A 25770-nucleotide genomic window follows, 5' to 3' on the forward strand; every position below is an offset into this window, starting at 1 on the left:
CTGGAGACCAGGGTTTCCATGGCAATACTTCAGCCTTTAATACGTTTTTGCTAGGGGTGAAGATGGGTGAGTAGGGTGTCTGGTCACTTGGATGGGAGAGAGCTGGGGCCCTAGAGCCCAGATCTAGCGCCATCTCCTTGGAGGCAGCTGCCATAGGCTCAGGGCCAGAATGAGGAGTACTCACCCATGCCCCTTCCTCTGAGTTAAGCAGGCTCATGTAACCTCACAGGGTCAGCTGAGGGAAGATGGGGTTGCCTGGGCCCCAGGGTCTTCCCCAAGCCCTTGAACTCCCCTCGCTCCCTGTCAAAGAGCAGCGTCTCCCCGCACTTAACCCCAAAGGAAGCCCAACAGCTTGGCTATCAGGAGACCCAAGGGAGAGGCGTCGAGGTGAAAAACCCAGTGGCCTGGGCCTACGAGGAGAGGGTCCTGGTGAGGCAGTTGGAGAAGGCAGAGGTGTCTCATCGATGAAAGTGGTGATCTCCTCTCGGAAGAAACCAGGGCCTCGTGGGGGTCCCCCACCTGACCCCAGAATCCCACTTTCTAGAAACTGGCGAAGACTGGCTAAGCCCCCGCCTTCAGCCTCTTCCTCATCCTCCTCATCCTCCAGCCTGTGTCTCTGTCCCAGGTATTCAGGAGGGCCCCCAAGGGCTCTGCTCTGGCCTGGGAGGACCCGGATATCATCGGATGATGACCATTTGTGCAGGAAGGAGCCTGGTGCCCGAGGAGTAGAAAAAATGTTGGTCTCATCATGGGACAACCGGCGGGACAAAGGGACCTAGGAAGAGGAGGAGGAGAGACCTGGAGGTGCTGCGGAAACAAAGGTGGCAGAAAGCAAAGAGGGAGACTCTGCAAGACGGCTTCAGCGCTTCCATTTCTGCAAAGCGTTTGCTCTAGCAGGCAAACCTGGTTCTGAGAGACCCTAGGGAACCTTTCCTTCCCTGGTCTTTCCTTCATCTGTCCCCTGGGGGCACCCTGCTGTCCAGAGCCATGGAGTATTGGCGCAGGGGACCAGAATGAGGGGATCTTCCTGCCCCATACCTGTAAGTAGTGTACTCTCTCGAGAGGCGGGAACAGCATGTGCCGTCCAGGCAGCAGTTTCACCTGGCTGGGGTCCCGACCCCCTGACCCTGTGGCCCCATTGGCATCAAAGCGAATTTTGCAGACTCGGCCTTCTGTGTAGTCATCACAGGCTCCATCTAGGAGAGAGAAATAGCAGAGTGGTCACAGGCAGAGAACCCTCACCACCTCCCCATCCCCATCCCAAGATCCAGGAGGACCAAGGGAATGGCTGGCTTTGTTACAGTCACTGAGACCCCGGTCCTTTACACAGATTTTTTTTTTTTTTTTTTTTTTTTTTTTGCTTGTTCTTCTCCAAGATTTGTCCCAAGATCAGGGACTCTCTTTCAGGAAGTTTGGCTTCCCTAAGGTCACACATTTTTTGTCTTAGGACTGAGGATCTTTTCTCTGGAAGTCTACTTGGCACAGCCCAAGCTGGGCAGTGTAGGCCTCTACAGAGGAGCAGAGGCCTAGTGGAAAGCTCCCTCAGTGCAGAAAGAAGCAAGCCTGGGAAGGCAATATAATCAGGCTATGGGGAGACTGGGACTGGCTCCAGTTCAGCCCAGTAGGGGGCACCCCAGGGCAGCACATCTCCTCAAGGAGAAGGGCAGTAGAAAGGACAGAAAATAGAGGTCCCCATCCCTCCTCTGACCGTCATCGCCATCATCCTCCGACATGATAGCCACACACTGCTCCCACACTGTGCGCACGTCTGCGCGGTAGCGCTCACAGGACCAGATGAAGGAGGGCAGGAGCAGTGTCTGTGCCATGGAGCACCACAGCACAGCCAGCACCATCCACGGTGGGGCCGAGTCAGACTTCAAAGAGAAGAAGCTCACCACCTGGCAGGGGAGATGGAATGACTGGTCAGGTGTGAGAGCCTGGGTCCCCACCTAAGCCCGATACCCACCCCTAATGCAGGAGAGTAGGAAGGGAGGTGGGGGGAGTAAGGAGGACCTGAATGAGGAAAGTCAGGAAATGCTATAGACAAAACCCTGGAGTTGGGGGTTTGAGCTGGGGAGAGACAGGCAGAGGCAGAGACAGACATACAGAGAGACAGAGACAGAGAGCACAGAGAGACTTGAGACCGCAAGAAACGTAAAGATTGGGGGAAACCCAGAGATGGGGCCTGGATAGTGTGACTGTGATTGCCAAAGGGAATTAGGGACTAGATAGCGCCTCTGGGCAGCTGGGCGCCAGGCTGAACACTGGAGGGGCAGGATAGGAGATGGAGCGGCAGACTAGAAACAGAAATGATGGAGCTGGGAGACTGAGTAGTGGGAGCTTAGAGATGGGTGATAGAGACAGGGAACCACAAATGCCAGGAGGAAAGGACAATGGCGGAAACACGAGGGAGCTCCTGCGTGGCCGATAGAATTGAGGGGACCTGAATATTAAGAACAGGTCAAGGGACCTCAGTCTCACCAAGATGGGCACCCCGGTGAGTGAGTCGTAGAGAAAGACGATAGCGCTGACCAAGTTGGTGACCTGCAAAGACGTCTTGGCAGATTCTGAGCCATCCAATGAGGATCGCCGCTTCCCTCGAGTATCCTCCACCACAATGGCTGGCACCTCAAAAGCCGGCCGGGTACCCAAGCCCCCCAGCCCGCCCACTTTGGCTCCCACACTGCCCCCAGCTTTCCGGGCCTGCCGAGCCCTCCGGGGCCGGGCCCACAGTGTCTGATAGAAAGTGATAGCCACGCAGACCAAACCCATGACAATGCCCCCAAGAAGCAAGAGGCTGAAGCAAACACCAAAGCCAAGACCAATCTTGGAGACTATGAACTGGCAGCCTCGGGCATAGTAGCGCTCGCCGTTGTTATGCCAGCCTATGGAGGGCAGTGTGGAAAGGATGAAGCTGACCATCCAGATGCCCATGACGGCATGCAGGGCCTGCTTCTTGGCATTGCTGAGGCGGTAGTTGACGGGCCAGCGCACCATCCACATGCGATGGTAGGAGAGCGAGGCCACTGTGAAGCAGGTGGCCAGGGCCAGCGTGTAGTAGGTGGACACAAAGACCTTGCAGATGCTCTCGTTCCAGTCATAGTCAGAGGACGCCTGGCGCCGAAGCTGCACCACGGCAAAGGTGGTGAGGGGCACAGCCGCCATGAGTATATGCGTGCCCGCCAGGAAGCAGAGTAGCAACTCCAGTGGCTTGTGCTTCTGCTGTTTGGCCGAAATGCTAAGGATGATCCAGGCATTGGCCAGCAGGGCCAGGAGCCCACAGGCCAGCCAGGACAGTGCGTTTGAGCGGAGGGAGGCCTCTTCTGCCCCCAGGGCACCCCGAGCCATCCTAGTCTCAGCCCCACCCCCACCCCCTTGAACTCCTGGGGGCGGGGGCTAGGTCTCACCCTGGAGCCCCGCTCACACCCACCCCCATGATGCCCACAATCCTTGCCCTGTAGCCAGGCAAGCTGACTCCAAGTCTCCTTTACTGCTCAGCATTGCATGAGGGACCCAGCTAAGGCCGTGGGCAGGGCAGGGCAGAGCAGAAGGCAGAGACTCAATAGACGTAATGGTCCTCAGCCTCCATGTTGGTGGGGCTTTTTCTTAATTATTGCTGTCACTGATGAGGGGAGCAAGCTTGCTGCTTCCCCATCTCTGAAACTGGCTAGGGACCTCTGATTCCCATGCTGGCACTTCCAGATCTGCCTCTCCAGGGAGTCTTGACCAGTCAGGGCTGAGGGGTGGAGCTCAGTCACCTGGATGTGCTGTGTGGGAAGAGCAGACAGCCGCAGGGGGCAAGAATTAGGCCTGTGCTGTACTCTAGTTCACCCGTGCCCTTCCTTTCTCTAGAAAGGACTGATGGCTGAGGGGCACTGGGGTCATTCAGAGCCTTAAATCGGATGCCCACTTACCACACGGATAAGGCCTCCTAGACTTGCAGACTATGTGGGATAAGTCTCACTGTCTCCATCTTTTTTAGCCCTTTCTTCCTGCTTTGGAATTCCAAAGTTCCTTCTTATAATAGCCTGTGCTCAGAGCTCCCCACCCCTGTCTGCGCGTCCCCAGATCCTTCTTCAGTTGCTGATAGGACAGTTGATGTGTTCCTTCTTGCGGGCTCACAGCAAAGCAAGAGCCCTTCTCTTGCAGGCCATTCTCCTAGACCTACAGCCTTCCTGCTCGGCCCCCTTCTCTAAGCCTGGGTTTTCAACCATTCAGCTGCCCAAGGAAAATGGGAAAAAGGAGGCTGGGACTGAAGTGGGGGTAGCTAGGGAACCTGAAGGCAGGGGAACCACTGACATCAGAAGCATCCAGAAATGGAAAGAGGGGGAACTAGGGAGAAGGAGGAGAGTTTGAGCAGAAAAGAAAGAGGGGGAAAGTGGTAGTATCTGAAAATAGAAGGTTCAGAAACCCCTGGAGAGGAGCCATTGGAGGGAGGGGCGTGGGAAGGAGGATTATGGAGGTAGGGGAGCAGCAGGACAGAGAGCCTGAGAACAGGAGCTGGACCTTCATATACTGTCCTCGCTAAGAGACCCTGGGTCTCCTCCTCTGGCCCCTCGAGCCTCAATTTCCCTCTGACGGGAAGGAGGAGAAGGGCCCTGATCTTAGTGACACTATCCAGTGAGACCTGGGGAAGACACTAGGAAATCAAGTCAACGCTGAACAGAGAGGCTGTAAGGACAGGCGTAACGGCTTCGGGGCAAACGGGTGGGTTGGGGAGCCGGGCACAGCTGTGCCAACGTCTATTTCCCCCGAGGAGGAACCTTAGGCCCTACCTCTCCCCAAGAGGTCCCAGTCCAACCCCCAGCTTTGTCTCCCCCCCCCCACTTCCAGCCCAGTACATCCTAGTTGCCATGGCAATGGACAGCCAGGGGGAGGTGTAAGGAATAGGTTCGGATGCCCCCCACTGCTCTCCCCTACAGCCTTTCGACCCCTTCCCACACACCCTCACCCCCACCTCCACCCCCAGACCCAGTTGGTGGTTCCAAATGAAAGAGAGAGGGAGAGTCAGAAAGGGAGGGAAGAAGAAAGACGTGAAGGACAGACAGAAGGAGATGAAGGACAGAGAGAGATAAAGGAAAGGGAGGAGGGCTGTCGGGGGCTTCCTGGCCGACAGGGGTCCCTCGCCCTTCGCCTTGGTGGGATAAGGTCAGGTGGCTCCACCCTCCTGTCACCTAGGGTGTTCTCCAGGGCAGAAACAGCAGGTGGCTGGGGAGGAGGGGGCGGGGAAGAGGGGAGCGGAGGCAGCTGGCTGGGCGGGGTGGGGGGGGGGGAGCGGAGACTCGCGGGGGACCGGGCAAGGGTCCTCTTACCTCTGGCTGCGTCCTTCTCCGCTGGGGAGACGCGCTCTCGACGAGGCTCGCCCGGGCTCCCGCCGCCTGCCGGCTCCAGCTCGCCAGCCCTCCTCCTTCCTTCGCTCCCTCCCTCCCGGCCTCCTCCCCCCCACTCCAGTCCGGCCTCTCGGGCTCAGCCCGCGGCGCACTAGCTTGCGGCCCCTCGAGGCCCCTGTCTCCCAGGGTCATCGGCCTCCGAGCCCGGGGTTAGGGAGCCGCTGGCCAGTCTTGGGGTCGGGGGTGGCGAGGGACTGGACGGCGGTGACTTAGAGGAGGAGGGGCAAGGAAGGAGCGGAGAGGGAGGGGGCGAGGAGGACGGCGGGGAGCGGGCTTCATTGGTGAAGCAGTTGGTGTCCTGCCCCCACCCTGTCCCTTTTTTTCAACACGAATGAGCCCGAGGAGGCAGCTGGTGTTGTTAGGGACTGAGGAGCTAGCTGTTCGGGGTGGAGGAAGCGTGTGTCACCGCGTGTCACTGTGTGCATCCTTGTGGGGGCTGTTCTTGGGTAGAGCTCAGAGGGGCAGCACCTGAAGAAGGGCTGCTGGAAGCTAAGGGTGCTTGTGATGCCAGCAAGCTAAGACCGCTTGTGAAGTTGGGAGGTGGTGGCATGGATCAAAACGGATGTGGGCTCTTGGTACACCTGTGCACCCCTCTTTCTCCTCCCAGAACGCAAGCGTACGTTTACGATGAGGACACACACAATTGCCACACACGTTACAGTTTCTCATGTCCTCTTCCTCTCCCATACAAAGACGGCAGGAGGGACACATCACACCACAGTCTCTCGGTGAACTGCAGAGTCACACGCAGGACTTTTGGGATGAGGAGGTGGGAAAACAACCTCTAGAGAATTTTTCCTTCTCCGGGCAACTTTATCTTCTTTCTGGGCCAGGCCCAAAGATTCCTGGATCTCCAGAGAAGTAAATGCCCTCCCATACACGCGCACACACACATGCGCGCGCGCACACACACACACACACACACACATTACACACGCACTCACGTGCGTCCACACACACACGAAGTGCATTTTACTTATAGCCTTTATTTTTCTGTTAGCTGAGGGAGCAGGAGTGGGCAGTGACAACAAATCAAAAGTAAGCAATGAGGAGCCTGGCAGCAATTGGGGAAGGGGGGCGCACTTTCTGGAAGAGGCCATGTGGGAAAAAGGAGGAAAAAAAGGAATGGGGTCGGAAGAAAAAAGGGAGGCGCTAAGGCAGGAGAGTGACAGAAGCCAAGGAAGCTGAGCATCTGAGAGAAGCGGATCAAGCCTGGCAGGGAGAATTCTTATAACCCTGACCTCCCTGGATGCCTGGCAAAGAGGAAAGGCATGGTCAGCTTCTCCAAGGATCTTCTCAAAAGGCACCAGAACACGGCTCCCTTTCCGGGCCCTGCACACACTGAGTGGCGGGCTCTGCACACACTGAGTGGCGGGCTCTGCACATTTCTTTTGGCCTTGCTCTAACAGAACTGGGGTTTTGTCCTCCAGTAAAGGAGTCCACAAACAGCAGTGGTCACAGAGGGACTCAAACAAGAACGGCTCCTCCACCTCCTCACGATCTAGAGACCCTCTATCCTGCATGTGGTGTGCCTGCTTCTATGCTCCCAAGGTGCCTACTGGGTGCCTGTGACCAGCTCCAAAGATCTGCCTGGCATTTACTCCTGTGTCGCAGATAGTGGCTCCAGGGATCAGGAGCCTTGAGTTAATCTTGACATCTACAGTAGTTAGCTCTGCAACCTTGGGCAGTCATGCAGCCTTAGTTCCATTTTGTTGGAGATGATTGGTCATTTCTGCCATCTTGGTCATCACCGACAGCTCGTAGGATTGCCGTGTGTGTGTGTGTGTGTGTGTGTGTGTGTGTGTGTGTGTACACGAGGGCCATGGCACACAAGTGGAAGACAATGTTCAGCTCTCTCCTTCCACCCTCCAGGATTGAACACAGGTCCTCGGGCTTGGCAGCAAGAGCTTTTTACAGCTGAACCATTTTTGCTTGCCCACACATAAGGTTCTTATTAGGGTTGAATAGCAAGGACATTAAACTGGCTTATTTAACTATGGATAAGTGTATGGCTATGTGCAGAGGTATGTGGCCTGGGTGTGTGTTGGTACACTGGCCAGAATGTGAGTCTGGTCCTCTCACAAAGTGAGAAGCAGGCAGTATGGGGAGCTGAGGCTGATTTCAGCAGCCTTTGGGTCTCCATCTGTGCCTTGATTGACACAAGTCCCCACTCAGTCTGGTCCTAGGGCCCTCTCTTGTGAACTGTGCTGAATATTTCCACACGCCAGCCCCACCACCCATGCTTGGTTCTGGGCACTGCCCTTAGATCCAGACAACTGGAAAGAGGTTCTGAACAGCCGTCAGGGAAGAGCTGAGGTTTTGATGAAAAGGACGCTAGGAAAAACAAAGTGTGTTTAAGTGTCTGAAAATCAGAGAGCAAGATCTACTTTGGGCTTGGGAATAGAGAGAGGAGCAGTGGCCAGTTCTGGAAGAGGAGGGCAGGAGGCCAGAGTAATGGGTCTGCTACATTCTTCTGGTCCACAGGCCTCAGCAGCCAAAACGCAGGTGGTCGGCTGCAAAGGGGCCTCAGCCTCAAATGAAATTCTGAGTCTTCTGCATCCGGCTGGAAGAAAAAGAATAAAGGAAGCAAATCCATTCTCCCAACCCCACGGTGTGCTGTGGGTTCCCAGACCCCACTCTTGTTTTGGAGCACAGTGGTACCAACGGACAGCACTGTAGTACCTGTCCAGACATGCGACAGCCTCTGCCACCCCTGTCCAGACATACACAGCCTCTGCCACCCCTGTCCAGACATGCACAGCCTCTGCCACCCCTGCCCAGACATACACAGGCCTCTGCCACCCCTGTCCAGACATACACAGCCTCTGCCACCCCTGTCCAGACATACATGCCACAGCCTCTGCCACCCCTGTCCAGACATACATGCCACAGCCTCTGCCACCCCTGTCCAGACATACATGCCACAGCCTCTGCCACCCCTGTCCAGACATGCACAGCCTCTGCCACCCCTGCCCAGACATACACAGGCCTCTGCCACCCCTGTCCAGACATACACAGCCTCTGCCACCCCTGTCCAGACATACATGCCACAGCCTCTGCCACCCCTGTCCAGACATACATGCCACAGCCTCTGCCACCCCTGTCCAGACATACATGCCACAGCCTCTGCCACCCCTGTCCAGACATACATGCCACAGCCTCTGCCACCCCTGTCCAGACATACATGCCATAGCCTCTGCCACCCCTGCCCAGACATACACAGCCTCTGCCACCCCTGTCCAGACATACACAGGCCTCTGCCACCCCTGTCCAGACATGCACAGCCTCTGCCACCCCTGCCCAGACATGCACAGCCTCTGCCACCCCTGCCCAGACATACACAGGCCTCTGCCACCCCTGTCCAGACATACACAGCCTCTGCCACCCCTGTCCAGACATGCCACAGGCCCACCGCCCCATGACCTCTTCTTTACCCCATTTACTTGCTCACTCTTCCTTGAACCTCCTTTTCTTCTCAACTCCTTCATTTTGCCTCCCTCATGGGTTTTCTTCCTTCCCGTTCTCCCTTCCTCTCTCCCTCCCCCTCTTCTCTCTCCCCCTCCTTTCTCCCTCCTTTTCTCCCTCTCTCTTCTCTTTCCCCCTTCTCTCTCCTTACTCTGTCCCCCTCTTCTTTCTCTCCCTCCTCCCTCTCCCTCCTCCCTTTCAGCCCAGATCCTTACTGGGGACACTGGCAGGTCTTCTTCTCACTCAGGAGCCTCTTGATCTGAGACATCCGTTCTGCCTGGCGCTGCCCAGGGACAAGGAGAGGAGTTGTGAGGGTCCCAGTCCTCCAGGAGGGAGGTGCCCCTTGGAGGGGGGAGAGGGGGAAGCTGGCAGAGAAGAAGCATTTACTGTGGCTCAAGCCACCTGTCCTGTCATTCACTCTGCTCATTTATGTGTCTCCCTTCTGACGGGACCAGAGGCAAGGCCTTGTGTGTACATTGAGGAACTTCAAGGGCTGGGTGGGGGTGGGGAGTGCTAAGTCAGATGGTGCTCAGCTTGTACAGATGCTGTGCTCAAGGGAGGGCCCAGTGAGGGATGATGGGAGCTCACTTACCTGTTGGTGCCGGCACTTGAGACAGCAGAGGATGCAGAGCCCAATGAAGGCCAGAAAGCTGAAGGTGCCTCCCAGCACGACAGCCAGGAACATTGGCTGGTTCTGGTTCAGCCCTCTGGATAAAACTGAGAGAGAGAGAGGAGAGAGGGGAGGTATTTGGCTGGGGATATAGCACTGGTGGAGGGAGGCCCTGGGTTCCACCCCAAGCACTGCCAAGAAAGAGAGCGAGAAAGAGAGGGAGAGAGAAAGAGTCTTGCCTGTGCACCCAGGTCAGATAGAAGGGCTGAGGATACAGGGTTCTCAAAGGCCACCAGGCCTTAGGGGTACAGAACAGGGAAGGGAGAGTTTTTTCTTACACAGTTCTCTAGAGAGCTAGAAGCCTGGGACCTGCTGTCAGGCCCTGTGTGTTTAGGTTTAGAAGGAAGCCATGGCCATGGAAGAGGGTACCTCTTAGCCAGGAAGGCCTCATTCCTAGGCTGTATGGAGCCCAGGACCTGTGTCTTCAGGCCAGTGCACATACTGTTTCCATGTCAAAGGAGCTAAGGAGCTGTAACTTTGGGTCAGCTTGGCTAATCTCTGGGAAGGTTCCACAGTTGAAGAGACTGAGGCCTAGCGTGAGCCTTAGGAATCGATTCCTTACTCTGGATTTTGGAGTTCATCTTGACCTTATCTTCTTCATTCAGGAGACACTCCCACAGCCCTGCCTCAGGGGCCAGCTCTTGGAGAACCATCTCCTTGGTAACCTTGCCCTCCTGATTCTCCTTCTTCAGGGTCAGTTGCATCTTGGAGGAGGTGGGGCCCTTCACCTCACAGATCAAAGCGTGGTCTTTCTGAGCCACTGCAGAAGAAGAAGCAGAGACACGGAGCCTTTTGCTCAGGGGTCCTTGCACTCTTGAGCTCTAAGTCAGGTGACTCCATAGAATGGGGAAAACGATCCTACATGTGAGTGTCCTTCTAGCTCCTTGAATTGTGTTTTCTTGTAATTGCCAGGGAGAAGCAGCCTGGGACTGAGCTCCCCTTGGATTTGAACCCAAAGTCTTGTTGAACCAGATTTTCTTCTTGCTGCACAGGACCGTTACTCCGCCAGCCCTGGCGTTTGCAGAGACACATACAGTATGTCCCTGGACAAACCGCTTAACCGCTTGTACCAAAGCAGCAATGGAACGTTTGCATGCCTGAGTGTTTGCACGGGGCCCGGCATATGCTAGTGTCAGGGTTCACCACTGTTATTTGTAGAGCTGGTGTAATGATGAGTTAAATACAAATAACTCAGACACAAGGTTGAAGTTACAACCATTGCTATGTGCAAAGACTTTGTGCCATATTAAAAAGATGATGGGGCAGAGGAGATTGCTGCGAGCTTAAAAGTCTGCTGCTCTTCCAAAGGACCCACATGGCAGCTCGTCTATCAAGCTCAAGCTCCGGGGCATCGAATGTTCTTTGGGCCCCCTCTATCATGACCTGTACAGCACACATCTTCTCTCTCTCTCTCTCTCTCTCTCTCTCTCTCTCACACACACACACACACACACACACACACACACATGTAAACACATAACGTAAATAAAAATAAATCTTAAGGAGTTGGAGAGATGGCTCAGTGATTAGGACCACTGGCTGCACTTCCAGAGCATCTGGGTTCAATTCCCAGGACCCACACGGCAGCTCACACCTGTCTGTAACTCCAGTTCCAGGGAATCTGACCCTCACACAGACATAAAATAAAATAAAAATAAAGGCGGTGGTGGTGCACACCTTTAATCAGGCAGATCTCCGAGTTCGAGGCCAGCCTGGTCTATAGAGTGAGTTCCAGGATAGCTAGGGCTACCCAGAGAAACCCTGTCTCACAAAAACAAAAAAAAAAAAAAAAACAAAAAACAAACAAACAAAAAAAAACCCAAGAAACAAAGAAAGAAAAGGTGAGCAAGCAGGTCTGAGGTTGAAGGAGCTCAGCCAGGGCCACAGGCCATCAGGCAGAGGAAGAACTGGATTCTAGTTGTTAGTCCGATCCTCAGTGGAGCCAATCCCAGGCCAGATTATAAATGTTGGGGAATGATGTGTGGATTTCAACCTCAATTCAAAACCACTCCAGAACTGGGTGCCTCTCAGTAATAGCTTGTGCATAGCATGCATGAGGTCCTGGTTTCTGTCCCCAGCACCCCCCCCCCCAAAAAAAGCAAAACCAACAGCAACCTGGAGACTCATTTAGGCAGACAAGCAGGGTTAGAGCACCCCCTTCCCCTTTTGGAACCTGACAGGCCATGGAGAGCCTTGGACCATCTCTTTTCCTTTGACCCCAGCTTGCCCTTTCTCAGCCCACTCCTTACATTTCATCACCACCAGGTTCGCTTCCTGATGCAGTGTTCCTTTGGCCAGAGTTAGAGTCAGGTTCCCAGAGCCAGCGCTCTCGAGTGAGACCTGGGGTATCTTGAGGTGGAGTGGGAGAGTTTCTGCCAGCTGGAGCTTGAGGTTGCCCGTGGTCTTTTGCAGGGACACCTTCTTGTTCTCCAGGGAGAAGGTGATCCAAGGCTGGGGGGAGGGGGCCTTCTCTGTCTTCCACCTCAGCTCCCCCTGCAGGTTTTCATCATCAAAGTTAAGGGGGAAGGAAAACTCCGCTGCCTCCCCCTCATTCTGAAAGACTGTGGTTGATGTCTCCTGGAAACCTGGAGGTGAGAAGGGAACAGAAATAACTCTGAGCGAGGAGGGAGAGGAAGATGAGGAAGTGTATGCAGAGCAAGCATGCGGCACAGGGATCAGCTCAGTCTGCCCACCACAAGTTGTCATTTCTCTCTCCTTGGGACCCCTGGAGTCCAGGAACAACTTGACCTCTGTTCAGCATCCTCCAGTCAACATGAAAATAAGGCTTGCTGTGGACAGGCACCGGCCTAGACGCTATACACTGTAGTTCTTTTCTTTCAGATTTTCGAGATAGGGTTTCTCTGTGCAACAGCTCCGGATGTCCTGGAACTCACTCTGTAGACCAGACTGGTCTCAAACTCACAGGGTTATCATCATGGGAACACATGCCAGCAAATAGGCTGGCACTGGGGTTATGGTTGAGGGGGCTACATCCTGATCCAAAGGCAAACAGGCAGAGAGCCCACTCTCAGTGACACGCTTCCTTCAATAAGACCACGCCTCCTAATCCTTCTAACCCTTCTCAAAGAGTGCCACTTCCTGGTGACTAAGCATTCAGAAATAAGAGCCTATGAAGGCAATCTATTTCTTTTTCTCTGAACCTTTAGAGAATGCCCTGGAACTTGCTCTGTTTACCAGGCTGGCCTCGAACTCAGAGATATTCACCTGCCTCTGCCTCCCAAGTGCTGGGATTAATGTCACCACCGCCAGACTGAGGGTATTCTTATTCAAACCTTCACAAGCTACAACCACCACTTTACTAAACCAGCATAATCCCTAATGACATTCTAATTATTTGTCCTTATCCCCACAGGTAAGTGTAGGTCTCACCCCTCATCAAGGAAACATCTCTTTGTAACAAATGGAGACCTTTAACTGCAGAGGTGTGGAGCCCAATCCCACCTGATAAATCTACAACACAACTCCTTCACCTCTGGCTCGGAAATGATTTCAGAAAAGGCTGTGGGAGGATTAGAAGGGCCAGAGGAACCGAGCATTTGCTGTGAGGTCGTGTCTCCTACAAATATCAGAAACTACACCCATAGAATCTCACCAATGTGGCTGCCTACACCTGATCTGAACCAGGATGACACCTATGGACATGCTAACGTGGAAGAGGAGAAAAACAAAACAAAACAAAACAAAGCTGCAGGCAACCGAGGAATGTTGAGAGCAGAGAAAGAATTTTACCCAGAGAAAAGCACACCAATTAACTGTTCAGTACTAAATGGTCAGCTCTGAAAACATGTGCATACACGCAGCATTATACAGACTGAGCAAGTAAGTGTGTGTGTGTGTGCCCATGCGCACACATATGCACATATGTAAAACAAAGAAAAAGACACCATGAATATGAAAGAGAATGGGGGTGGGAGGGTTGGGAAGAGGGAAGGAAAGAGATGATCTAATGATATTATGATCTAAAAAAAAATAATAATAAAGGGAGCTGGAGAGATAGCTCAGTGGTTAAGAGCATTGCCTGCTCTTCCAAAGGTTCTGAGTTCAATTCCCAGCAACCACATGGTGGCTCACAACCATCTGTAATGAGGTCTGGTGCCCTCTTCTGGCCTGCAGACATACACACAGATAGAATATTGTATACATAATAAATAAATATAATGTTTAAAAAAAATAAAAATAATAATAATAAAGGATTGTGTGGGGGGCAGAGTTGGGATTTAAAACAGTACCACACAGGATCTGTGTCCAGGCTTCTCCATGACGCCTGGCTCGGGGTATAGAGAGGCAACGCAGATGCCCTACATGACTGACTGGTTTGCTGAAGGTAGTATTCCTGAGTAAACGGATCTGTCAACTCAGTAGGAGTGAAGATTAGTGACAAGGATGAGTGCCTTTGCCACTTCTCTACTGTGGCCCCTGGAATCTCTCACCTCCCACTTCCCATGCCTTCCTTCTTGTACACTTTTTAGGTGGCTGTAATGGACGCCCCCTCCCCCCCAAAGTGGAAGCGTCCTGAGGACAAACCACAGCTAGAGAAGGGTCTGTGCACCCCCATCACCCGCTCCAGCAGCTCCTAAAACCAACTTAAGACTTAGGAGTTCCTGAGCCTCTTACCCAGCACAGAGATCTTTATGGACAATGTATCACTTTGCTTGTTCACAGCTACCTTGCAGGACCAGGTGCCATCATCCTGAATGCTTAGGTTGGGCATGGTGATGGCTTTAGAGCTCTTGAAACTGATCTTCCTCGGGCACGTGCACTCCATTGAGTGGTTACTGACCTTAGGGCTGCTTTCCAAGGTCAGGGTCAGACTCTGCCCCTGTAGCAGGTGGGTGCCCGGGCTGACAGTCACTGTGGAAGAAGAAGACCTGCATCACACACAGCATCTCCAGGGATAAAGGAAGAAGAAAGGAAAACAAGAGTCCATTATCCCCTCGCCCAACAGTGCCTCCCTCCCCTTACTCCCCAATGCATATTCCCAGCACAAGGCAGGGTTCCTCTCTTCCTGCCTTCCCTTTTTCCTTTCCCTTCCTTTCCTTTTCTTTCCTCCTCTCTCAGTCTTTGTCCCTCCCCTGTTAGCTGAGAAGAACAGTCTGTGAGATGAGCTCAGGTCAGGTCTCGGTCTAGAGCAAGAGTGGAAGGGGGGGGTGTCTATGTCCCAGGGCTCCCCCCCCCCCCCCCGCTCACCTCTGAACATCAACAGCTCCACCTCTATCTTCCTGTTCTCCACCTCACAGATGTAAATGCCTGCATCTTCCATCTTAAGTTTATTGATGACGAGAGGAAACGATCCTTTATCCCACGAGGATTTTCTCGAATCAAAACGGCTGAACCGCTCAGACTGAGCTGTGAACAGAAGCCGAACAAAGGAAGTTGAGGTGCCCTGGTGCCCTGCCGAGAAGAGTGTCCACAGTTCTGCTGGGCTGAGCAGCAGGGTCTTCGCTTCATCCCTCAGGGAACCCCAGACGATGAGAAATCATATCTATTTCCGTGATGGGAACAGTATCCCACTAGCTCAAAAATATTATAAAACAATATGCTCATTTGGACAGCACCCACTCTTACAGGCTGAACACTTTACGTGCGCTGCCTCCAGGAATCTTCACACTGATTCCGGGAAACCCAGACTGCTTTGCCTACAGTGCAGATACGGACACTATCACTCAGCGTTGGAACAACTGCTCAAATTTAGACATCTTGGGAATTTGTCCTATAAAGTGGCACCGCCCATGGTGGGCAGGTCCTCTCACCAGTACCTGACCATGGCAAGTCCTCTCAGGCACGCACAGAGATTACACAGTCTCTCCCAAATTCCCTGGTGGCATGTCTCCTAGGTTGGTGGGTCCAGATCCCATCAAATTGAATACACTTATCAGCTTATCCAGGGGCCACCGTGAAGGGAAAAGTCCTCTCTGTAGCTTTCCAGATGCAGAGCACACTACTGAGCACACATCCTGAAGGCGTTGCTTACTCAGTTCTCTCTCTCTCTTTCTCTCTCTCTTTCTCTCTCTCTCTTTCTCTCTCTCTCTCTTTCTCTCTCTCTCTCTTTCTCCCTCTCTCCTCTCTGCGTGTGTCTTTATATGTGATCCCATGTGAGTAGCTCAGAGGACAACCTCGCGGAGTTGGTTCTCTCCTTCTACTGTGTGGAGCCCAGGGATCAAATCCAGGCCATCAAGTTTGGTGGCAAGTGCCCTGACCTGCAGAACTGTCTCACCAGCCCCGTCCACCTTTCCTGGTTCCTCTCCTTTACAGCTAGGTCCCATTTCCTATTCTGTGTCTTAGACTATTGTTTGCTGTTACCCTAAATTCTTTCCGCTCTCCCCACCCCCACCCCACTAAATGTCTCTGTTATTGCTGCAAATGAACTTCCAAGCCCAGCCTCTCTCTCCTCTAGGCTCATGTTTCTCGCAGCCCCAGGGACAGTTAGCTTCGTGTGAATAACCTCCTATCACTCCAGATTTAACTGTTTACAATATGTAGTGCCTTCTCCTGAAATGTGTCTCCTTTCATGCCTGCCTGTGATCCTGCTGAAGAAAATCACGACCCCATTTGTCCATGCTGCCCTGGAATTGGCAAAGGCAATTCAAGAGAGTGCAGAGTGACTAAGAGATTGGGCAAATCCGGAACAAACTTGCCGAGGAGAGTGGTATTGAACTAAGTCTTAAAAGCCTGGCTGGGGGAGTAGCTCAGTGGTAGAGAACGTGACTACTACACACGAGGTCCTGGGTTCGGTCTCTGTCCCACCACCACCAAGAGTGTGTGTGATGGGATGGGGGTGGGGGTTGAGATGGCTTAAAGTCGTCACCTGATAATGCAAACCAGAACCGACAGAAAAGTGGACGTAGAGAACTGAGTTTAAAACTTGTTCTCTGAACATACACACACACTCACACACACACTGAAGTAATCATAATAATAAAGCATATATATATGTATGTACACACACACATATATAGGGTTTTGCGACAGGGTGTTTCTCTGAGTAGCCTAGGTTGTACTGGAGCTTGCTCTGTAGATCAGGCTAGCCTCAAACTCAGAGAGATTTGCCTGCCAAAATCCCTGCCTCCCAAGTGCTGGGATTAAAGGCGTGCGCCACCACTGCCCAGGATAAATAAAAAAAAATTTAAAGATTTACTTTTACTTTTGAAAGTATGAGTGTTTTGACAGCGTGTATGTATGTGCACTATTTGTGTGCCTGGTGCCCATGGAAACTGAAAGAGGGTGTCAGATCCCGCGGTACTGGTGTTGCAGATGGTTGGGAGCCCCTACGTGAGTGCTGGAAACCAAACCCAGGTTCTCTGCAAGAGCAGAAAGTGCTCTTAACCACTGAGCCATCCCTCCAGCCCAATAATCAATAAAATTATTTTTAAAAAGAAAAATATAGCTGGGCGGTAAGGGTGCATGCTTTTAATCCCAGTACTTAGAAGGCACAGGCAGGCAGATCTCTGTGAGTCTGAGGCCAGTCTGGTCTACAGAATGAGTTCCAGGACTCGCTCCGCTCCGTAGCTACTAAGAAACTGTCTTGAAAAAACAAACAAAACAAGGCAGGCTAGGGGTGTGGCTCAGTGGTAGCACAACTGCCTGTGTTCATCTTCTAACACAATAAAAAAAAATATTTCAAATTTTTTGGTGTGTGTTTTTTATACGTGCTCATGAGTGTGTAGGCAGCCGAAGGAGGGCATCAGACGCATGCTCTATCACTCTCCACCTGATTACTTTGAGACAAGATTCTTACTAACCCTGGGCTTAGTGCGGTGCTCAGCAAGCCCCGGTGATCCTCCTGTCTCTGCCCTGTGCAGCCACAGGATTGCAGTGGTAACACTATTCCATATTTCACATGGGTGATGAAGTTTCCAACTCAGGTCCTCTCAGGCACCAGCAGTCTCCCCAGCCACAGGGGGGAAAAGTTTAAATACAGAAAAATGGATGCGGGGGAAGGATATTCCAGGAAGGGGAGCTGGCATAAGGAAGTAGCACAAGGCAAGCTGTCAAAGACGTCTGGGTATGGAGGTTTCCAGCTGGGGAGCTGTGGGCACCGGTGCAGAGAGGACAGTGTCCAGTGGATGCGGGTAGTCTTGGTCCTAGGCGGGGGATGATGCTTTGAAAGTCAGTACCGCAGCAGCAGAAAGAGAAATCCAAGAGACAGAATGACCAGGAGACAGACAAGAGGGCCTTGAAGAGGAGAAACCAAACAAGAGTGGAAGAAAGAAGGGACCGTGGCTGGAGACAGCTGAGAAATGAGAGGTTGGAGCAGAGAAAAAGGGCAAACCCCTTCCACACAAGTGGAAGCAATGAGAGGGTGACATTGTCATTGTTAAAGACCAGGAAGTGAAGGACCCGGGGGTGGGGGTGGGGGCTCAATGGGTAAAGAATCTGCTGCACAATTGTGAGGCCCTGAGTTCAAATCTCCTGTAACCATGTAAAGCAGACACCCAATATCTCCACTAAGATATACAGGGTGAGCACACCTGAACACACACACACACACACACACACGTACATTCGCACCCGCACACACACACACAACCAGGAAGTTAGAAAGGGAACTGTTGCTACAGAAATCAGATCATAGAAACTGAACAAAAGTGTTAGCACAAAAGACTAGGAATTTTTAGAAAGTGTTTTAATCTCACAGGTGAGGGAAATAAATGCAAATTAAAACAACATATTTTTAAACTATCAAATTAGGAGAAAAAAAAGTTAAGGTGACTCAGTAAGTGACGCGCTTACCACGAACTCGCGAGGATCTGAGTTCAAATTCCCATGTCTATAAATCCCAGCTACTCCTACACCAGTGTAAGGAGGCAGAGATGGCAAAATGTGTGGGAGCCCACAGGCCAGTAAGCCTGGCACACACAGTGACAAACAGCGTGAGAGCCTGCCTCAGGCATGGAGGACCGTGAGGACCAGCACATGGGGCTGTCCTCTGACCTCCATGTGTTTGTTGTGATATGTGTGCCCCCGCACCCACAAACAAGTGCACACACATGTCCGATGCTGGTCGTGATGCCGGGGGCAGAAGCACACGGTAACGTTGACTAGAGTTCATGCCATCTAGAGTGTAGTTTGTGCTCAGTGGTTTCTTAAGTTTATACACTTGGACCTAGGAACGTAACTCAGTCGAGAGAGTGCTTGCCTAGCATGTGCAAAATCTTGACTTTGGTCCTAGCACCAATAAAGTGAGCTTGCCTGTAAATCGAACACAAAAGAGAATCAAGACTTCCAGGTTGGGCTGGAGAGATGGCTCAGCAGTTAAGAGCATTGCCTGCTCTTCCAAAGGTCCTGAGTTCAATTCCCAGCAACCACATGGTGGCTCACAACCATCTGTAATAAGGTCTGGTGCCCTCTTCTGGCCTTCAAGCATACATGTAAACATAATGGGTTCAAGGCCAGCCTAGGCTATAGACTGTTTCAAACAAGGCTTGGATGTAGCTCAGGATGCGGATGTGGGAGATTTCCTTCACAGCGTGCCGGACAAGGACCTAAATTTGATCCTCAGCACCACACAAGGCCACACAGACTAGGTGGTATGCTGTTACAGTTCTGTAATCCCAGAACTCAGAAGGTACAAGAAACAGGAGGGTCAGAAGTACAAGGTCATCCTCAGCCACAAGAAACCCTGTATCTAAACAAGTAAATAAAGTTTATCAGGCTCTAGTTTATAAAACATTATCTTGGATGGGTGGTGGTGCACACCTTTAATCCCAGCACTTGGGAGGCAGAGGCTGACAGATCTCTGTGAATTCGAGGCCAGACTGGTCTACAGAGCTAGTTCCAGACAGCTAGGGCTGTTACACAGAGAAACCCTGTCTCGAAAAACCAAACAAATGAATAAATAAGAAATAATAATTTTAGCTGAGTGTGACTTTAATCACTCAGGAGGCAGAGGCAGGCAGATATCTATGAGAGCAAGGCCAGCCTGATCATTGTAACAAGTTTCAGGGCAACCAGGGCTACAAAAGAGAAACCTCAGAAACAACAACAAAATGGTTTCAGGGCTCAGCAGGTAAAAGTCCTTGCCCACGAGCTTTGCTGCCTGAGTTCAATCCCTGAAGTCCACAGTAGGAGAAGAGAACAGGCTCCCAAAATTGTTTTCTGATCTCAGCATGTGCCCAGCGACTCGCACGTGTCCACACCCACAAATACACACAATAATGCTTTCTAAACGCAAACCAAAATTTAGGCTCACAAATTGTGATTAGCTGGGTGTGGTGATGCACTCCTGGAAGCCCAGTGTCTCGAAGGCTGTGCAGGAGCATCACAAGTTCAAGGCCAGCCTAGGCTGCATTGGAAGTTGTAGGCTAGTAGGGCCATATGGTAAGACCTTATATTGAAATAAAAATCAGAGTTATGGTATTATTAAATATCACTGGCACATACCTTTATTTCCAGCGTTTGAGAGCCTGAGGCAGGTGAATTACTGTAGGTTCAAAGACAACTTAGGCTACCAAATGAGACCTTGTCTCAAAAGACAGAAAATGATAATAATGGTTATTGTCTTCGTTCTATTGCTGTGAAGAGACACCATGACAACAGCAACTCTTACAAAAGAAAGCATTTAATTAGGACTTTGCTTCCAGCCTCAGAGACTTAGTCCATTGTCACCACGGCAGGGAGCATGGCGGCCAGCATGGCGGTACACCGTGAGGCATGGTGCTGGAGAAGCAGCTGAGAATTCTACATCCTGATCGATCCACAGACAGCAAGGAGAGAGGGCTGGGACTGGCCAGCATGGACATTTGAACCCTCAAAGCCCACTCCCAGTGTCACACTTCCTCCAGCAAAGTCGCACCTCCTGATCCTCTACACAGCTCCACTCCCTGGGACTAAACACTCAAACATGGGCCTATGGGAGTCATCCTTAATCAAACCACCATGGTTATGTACTAGAGGACGTTATTCCGTTATTCCATGGGCGACTAGAGTTGGCACTGAATACTTTTATATGGTATTTCATGAAATGGGAAATGTTCATAACATATATCTTTTTTTTTGTTTGTTTGTTTTGGGTTTTTTTTTGTTTGTTTGTTTGTTTTTGAGACAGGGTTTCTCTGTGTAGCCCCGGCTATCCTGGAACTCAGTTTGTAGATCTGCCTGCCTCTGCCTCCCAAGTGCTGGGATTAAAGGCGTGTGCCACCACCACCTGGCCATAACATACATCATAAAAGCTGCTTTAAGATAATTTTATTTTTGGGGTTAGTCATTTAAACAAAAGTTTTACATCTCTGCCCACCGTTCTAGTTCTATCAACAGTTTGGTATAGAGTTTTCCATGTTTTTTTTTTTTTGACTCATGCAAACATGTTCACATACAATCAATCTTCAAATTAAAATGGAGCTAGAGAGATGGCTCACCAGTTAAGAGCACATACTGCCCTTGCAGAGGATTTAAATTTGGTTCCAGAACCCATTGTCTAGTGGTTTACAAGTCTGTGACTTCAGCTCCAGGTTATCTGATGCCCTCTTCTGGCCTCCTCTAGCAACTGCACTCAGACACATTCATACAGAGTTGAAAGCAATCTTTCCAATGGGATTTTATGACAAGTCTACCGATCAGCTTTCACTTAGCAGAATATCCTTGACAAGGTCCTTTATGGGTGTTTGTTTTCAGTTTACGGAAGCTGATGTTATTCTAGTTAGAGATGTAGAGTCACATGCAATTGTGAGAAATAAGAGCATGAAATCCTACAGACTCTTCCCAGTTTATCTCAATAGTCATATTTTACAAAACTGTGGTACACCAGGCACACCTTTATCCCCAGCACATGGGAGGCAGAGGCAGACAGATCACTGGTGAGTTAGAAACCAGCCTGGTCCACAGAGTGAGTTCCAGGACAGCCAGGACTACACAGTGAAACCCTGTCTTGAAAAACAAAAACAAAACGAATGAATGAAAGAAAGTTAAAATATCATCTTTTTTATTCGAGGCAGGGTTTCTCTGTGTTACAGTCCTAACTGTCCTGGAACTTGCTGTTGTAGACCAGGTTGGGCTCGAACTCACAGAGATCCGCCTGCCTCTGCCTCCCGAGTGCTGGGATTAAAGGTGTGTGCCACCACTGCCTGGCTTACCTCCTTTTTCTTCAGGGACCCTCATCCCTTTCTGTTGTCCATTTCTATAACTTGGAATTTCAAGAATGCTGTCTTCCTTTTTGGAGGCGCCATGGATTGAACCTAGAACTCAATCCATACTCCACCACTGAGCTACAGCCGTCCCCTCAATGCTCTCTGTTAATACATGTCTGCAAGCTGGAAATAAAACTCAACTGTAGAGCACTTGCCCTACATGTGGGAGACCCTAGATTCAAACCTCCAGCACAGCCCCAAATAAGCAAATACATAAATAGAAATAATGGCCAGGTGTGGTGGCACATAGCTTTAACCCCAGCACTCAGGAGGCAGAGGCAGGGAGGATTTCTATGAGTTTGAGGCTAGGCTGGTCTACATGGTGAATTCCAGGCCATCTAGGGCTAAGTAGTGAGACTTAGTCTTACAATAAATAATAATAATAACAACAACAACAACAACAACGCGTGTGGACTATTATGTGGTGTATACCATTCTAATATATATAAACTGTTAAAATGTGTATAGACTGTTACAATGTGTGCAGACTGGTATAAAGGGTATAGGCTGTTAAAATGTTGTGCACTGTTACAATGTGTGTCGATTGTTATAATGTGTGCAGACTGTTACAATTCATGTAGACTATTGTGATGTATGCAGATCATGTATACCTAATGTAATTGTTGATATGTTAGGGCTTGTGCCTGTTACTTTGTTTTAGTTTTCTTTTTTGTTTTGTTTTGAGTTTGGCTGGCCCCAAACTCCTCGTGTAGCTAAGTAGCTAAGAATGACCTTGGACTTCTGATCCTTTTGCTTCAAAGCTGAAGTCCTGGTGTTCTGAGCCTCTCAGGCCCAGCTTATGATATGCTGGGGTCTAACCCAGGCTTTCCTATGTGCTAAGAGTCTAGCCAGGGTTTCCTGTCTGCCAGGCAGGTACTCTACCAACCAATCTATGTCCTTCAGTCACCTGTTTCAGTGTTCCTTTTCTTGCCTTCCGAGTGTTTGAACATTTTTTTTTTAAAAAAATCATTGCATTTGTGTGTGTGTGTGTGTGTGTGTGTGTGTGTGTGTGTGTGTGTGTGTGTAAGGAGAAGGAAGAAGAAGGAAGGAAGGAGGAAAGGGAGAAAAGCAATGTGGACATTTAGAGATTTGAGTGCTGTGTTGTAAGTACTTTGTTGTTGGACTCTTTAAGATTTTGTATTGTTCTGGGTTTTCTGGCACAAGCCTTTAATCCCAGCCACTCAGGAGGCAGAGGCAGGCTCAGCTCTGTGAGTGTGAGGCCAGCCTGGTCTACACAGCAAGTTTCAGGACAGCCAGAGCTACACAGAGACCCTGCCTCAAAAAAATAAATAAATAAATAAACAAACAACAATAACAACAACAGCAAAAAGATGGGTGGCTTGTATTAAACTTTCTATTTTGACTCCTTTGGATGATGACATTTGTTCAGGGAAGGTGGCGAACCTCCTCAACACTGCAGATAGGTAGAAATGCAAATTCCTGCCATCATCTGTTGACCGTTGAGGGGCATGTCCCTCATTACTACGGGACTGAGTGGAAACGCTAGCCTGTACCATTGCTGCTGGGGATGATGGAAATCCTACCTGTCCACTAGGCCTCCTCTGACACCTCCGCCTACAGGAAGTGGTGTTCTTGATTGTCAGGCGGGCTGAGCCAGTTTCTCTGACACTCTACCAACACTGCAGGAGCCCGTGAACAGCGTGAACAGCGAGCTCTCAGAGCTCTCACCTTCACCTCCGAGGGCACCGTCCCTGCAGAGGTGTCTGGACTCTCCACTCCAGTCTTAAGAGGAGGAAGTGTGGCTCCTTGCTCAGTGTTGCCATACATTAGGGAACGGGACACAGTTTTGCCTCTGATGTTGTCTGAGGGCAGTCATTTTCTAAGAGGTTTCTGTCTTTCTAGATTGGGTTTCTTCTCTAGTCTTTAGCGAGTGAAGGCTGTCTTTCACTGAGCCTGTTCCACATGTCTAGAAAGCTTTGGGCTCCAGATCTTAGAAGTGAGGCCTGCATTGTTGGCAATGATTCTTATTACAAAGTGAAAAAGGAGCTGACCAAACTGTGCTAATTTTCTACTGTTTTGTGTAGGTAGAATTCACAATAACAAAACTGAATATTTAGCTGCAGAGATTTCTAAGCGCAAAGGACCCAGTCTTAAAGATCTGGAAGATTATCAGTCTACTCAACTTCTAAACATGAGGAAATGTGTTCCAGTCAGTGAGAGCTCAGGGGCGGACACACTGCTGGTTTGAACGGAAGGGATCATAGAATGATGGAAGGGGTCAAATGGAGGAAGGCTGTGGATCCTTGATTTGAAGGGTAGACAGTTGAACTACTTAGGGATAAATACGAGCTGTTTTCAAGGGGAAGAAAAATCGCCCCACCAGCGATTCAGGGATCCTCAGAGCCATTATCTCGGTCTCAACAGGTTACCTGGCCTCTGCCAAGGGAACAGGGCTCTACCCAGCAGAGTCCTGGATGCAAATCTAGCCCGGAAGTAGATTATGCTGACCTTAAAGACCTAATGAGCCCAAGGGTGATGGTGCAGGCCTTTCCCAGCACAGGACTGTCTGGAGGCAAAGGCAGGTGACTCTGTGAATTCAAGGCCAGCCTGGTCTACAAAGCGAGTTCCAGGACAGCTAGGGCAACAGAAGAATTCTGCTTCTAAGGGGGTAAAAAAAAAAAAGGTATTTGCAAAATGAGTTCAAAGGTATTCCCTGAGATCCTCTTGTTAAAACAAAGCTGAAAAGAGCCTAAATGTCCAACAATATGGGATTAGTAAGTAAATAAATCATAGTAGAGATGAATAAAGAATTAGCAGTTACAGAAAAGAAATAAGCTAGAAATACATATCTACTTCAGATATTTATAAGTATTTTTAATTTTTTTTTACTACATTTACTAGTTTATTTAGAGGGCATGTGAGCGTTCCCACTCAAGCCAGCTACAGAGAACACACGGGGGTCAGAAGACAAACTGCGGACCAGGTGGGTCACGAACTGAAAGTCAGGTTAGCCGAAGTGGCAGCGGACGCCTTTAACCTGCTGAGTCATCCCACCAGCCAGGAACGTGTATTTATACACATTGGAATACAGAGCCATCTTTAAAATGCCTGTCTAGACATCAAGCAGGAGCTCATTGCCTAGAACACAGCTCTTTAGAGCTCCCCCTCCCCGGGGCCAGCATTCCAGACCCAGCTCTGCTTCTATACGGGCATGAAAGATTGGGGTGGGGCCTCAGCTGCCTACCAAGACCAGTAAAGGCTGGACTGGGGCTGTTCTCAAACTTCAGCTGTGCAGGGACAACGCACATAGTTTAGCCAAATCTATCTACTTTATACAGCATCTTAGAATGTGTTCAGGGTTTTTTGTTGTTGTTCTGTTTTTGTTTGTTTTTTCAAGACAGAGTTTCTCTGTGTGGCCCTGGCTGTCCTGGAACTCACTCAGAATGTGTTCACTTTTAAGATTAAATAAATTTATTGCATTTATTATTGAGACAATCTTGGTATACAACCTAAAACTTACCACCTTCTTGTCTTAAGTCCTAATGCTAAGATCAGAGGACATGAACTATTGTTTTTGTATTTTGTGGGCTTTTTTTTTGGTGGGGGAGAGTGCTTGTTTTGGTTTTCCAAGATAGGGTTTCTCTGTGTAGTCCTGGCTGTCCTGGAATTCACCCTGTACCCAGGCTGACCTTGAACTTACTGAGATCCACCTGCCTCTGCCTCCTCAGTGCTGGGGCTAAAAGTGTATGCCACCACCACTTGGCTTTGGTTTTGGAGTTTTTTTTTCTTTGTTTGTTTTTTGGGGGGACTCAGACCCTTAGATGCTCTAGGCAAGCACTCTGTGTCACTGGCTGTTGCTTTTAATGGGAGTAAACAAAATACCACATCGTCTTCGCGGTCTGTAGTAATAATACTCTTGAAATCATATACTTTCTATGACGAGTCTTCCAATGTCCACTAAAGTCATGAATATTAAAAGAACAACAACAACAAAAGATCCTACCAGAAGCCATTCGTCAGCAGCAGCTGAAGAAAGGAAATCCCGGAGTAGAGGACCACTGAGACTTTTGTCAACCCTAGCCACCACGGGACATTGGGCTTCTTCCTGCAAGTTCACTCAACTGTTTTCCTCCCTGGGTTG

General features: G+C 50.4%; 2 protein-coding genes across 3 annotated transcripts in view; both read right to left on the bottom strand.

Moving 5' to 3' along the window:
• Positions 1-13: 13 nt before the first annotated feature.
• On the bottom strand, positions 14-5721 carry Gpr162 (G protein-coupled receptor 162). Of its 2 annotated transcripts, XM_041643916.1 has the most exons (5): positions 5313-5444; positions 2482-3767; positions 1709-1898; positions 1039-1196; positions 14-775 (listed from the first exon to the last, which is right to left on the bottom strand). In XM_041643916.1, exons 2-5 carry the CDS (start codon positions 3346-3348, stop codon positions 224-226), a joined length of 1767 nt encoding a protein of 588 aa, XP_041499850.1. In that variant the 5' UTR covers positions 3349-3767; positions 5313-5444; the 3' UTR covers positions 14-223. The 2 variants fall into 2 exon arrangements, with proteins under 2 accessions (XP_041499850.1, XP_041499860.1); XM_041643926.1 differs by lacking the exon at positions 2482-3767 and having other exon boundaries at positions 5313-5721.
• A 645-nt stretch (positions 5722-6366) lies between these two features.
• Positions 6367-25770, bottom strand: part of Cd4 (CD4 molecule) — a 31310-nt gene continuing 11906 nt past the window's right edge. Inside the window, exons 4-10 of the mRNA XM_041641154.1 lie at positions 14734-14892; positions 14161-14397; positions 11775-12110; positions 10088-10285; positions 9448-9572; positions 9071-9138; positions 6367-7953 (exon numbers count right to left, since the gene is read on the bottom strand). Coding sequence (XP_041497088.1) covers positions 7923-7953; positions 9071-9138; positions 9448-9572; positions 10088-10285; positions 11775-12110; positions 14161-14397; positions 14734-14892 — 1154 coding nt within the window. The 3' untranslated portion in view covers positions 6367-7922. The remainder of the gene's footprint in view (positions 7954-9070; positions 9139-9447; positions 9573-10087; positions 10286-11774; positions 12111-14160; positions 14398-14733; positions 14893-25770) is intronic.

The sequence above is a fragment of the Microtus oregoni genome, unplaced genomic scaffold, assembly GCF_018167655.1.
Source record: "Microtus oregoni isolate MIOR12 unplaced genomic scaffold, Mior012 000002F_ref0000024, whole genome shotgun sequence".
NCBI classification, from domain to species: Eukaryota; Metazoa; Chordata; class Mammalia; order Rodentia; family Cricetidae; genus Microtus; species Microtus oregoni.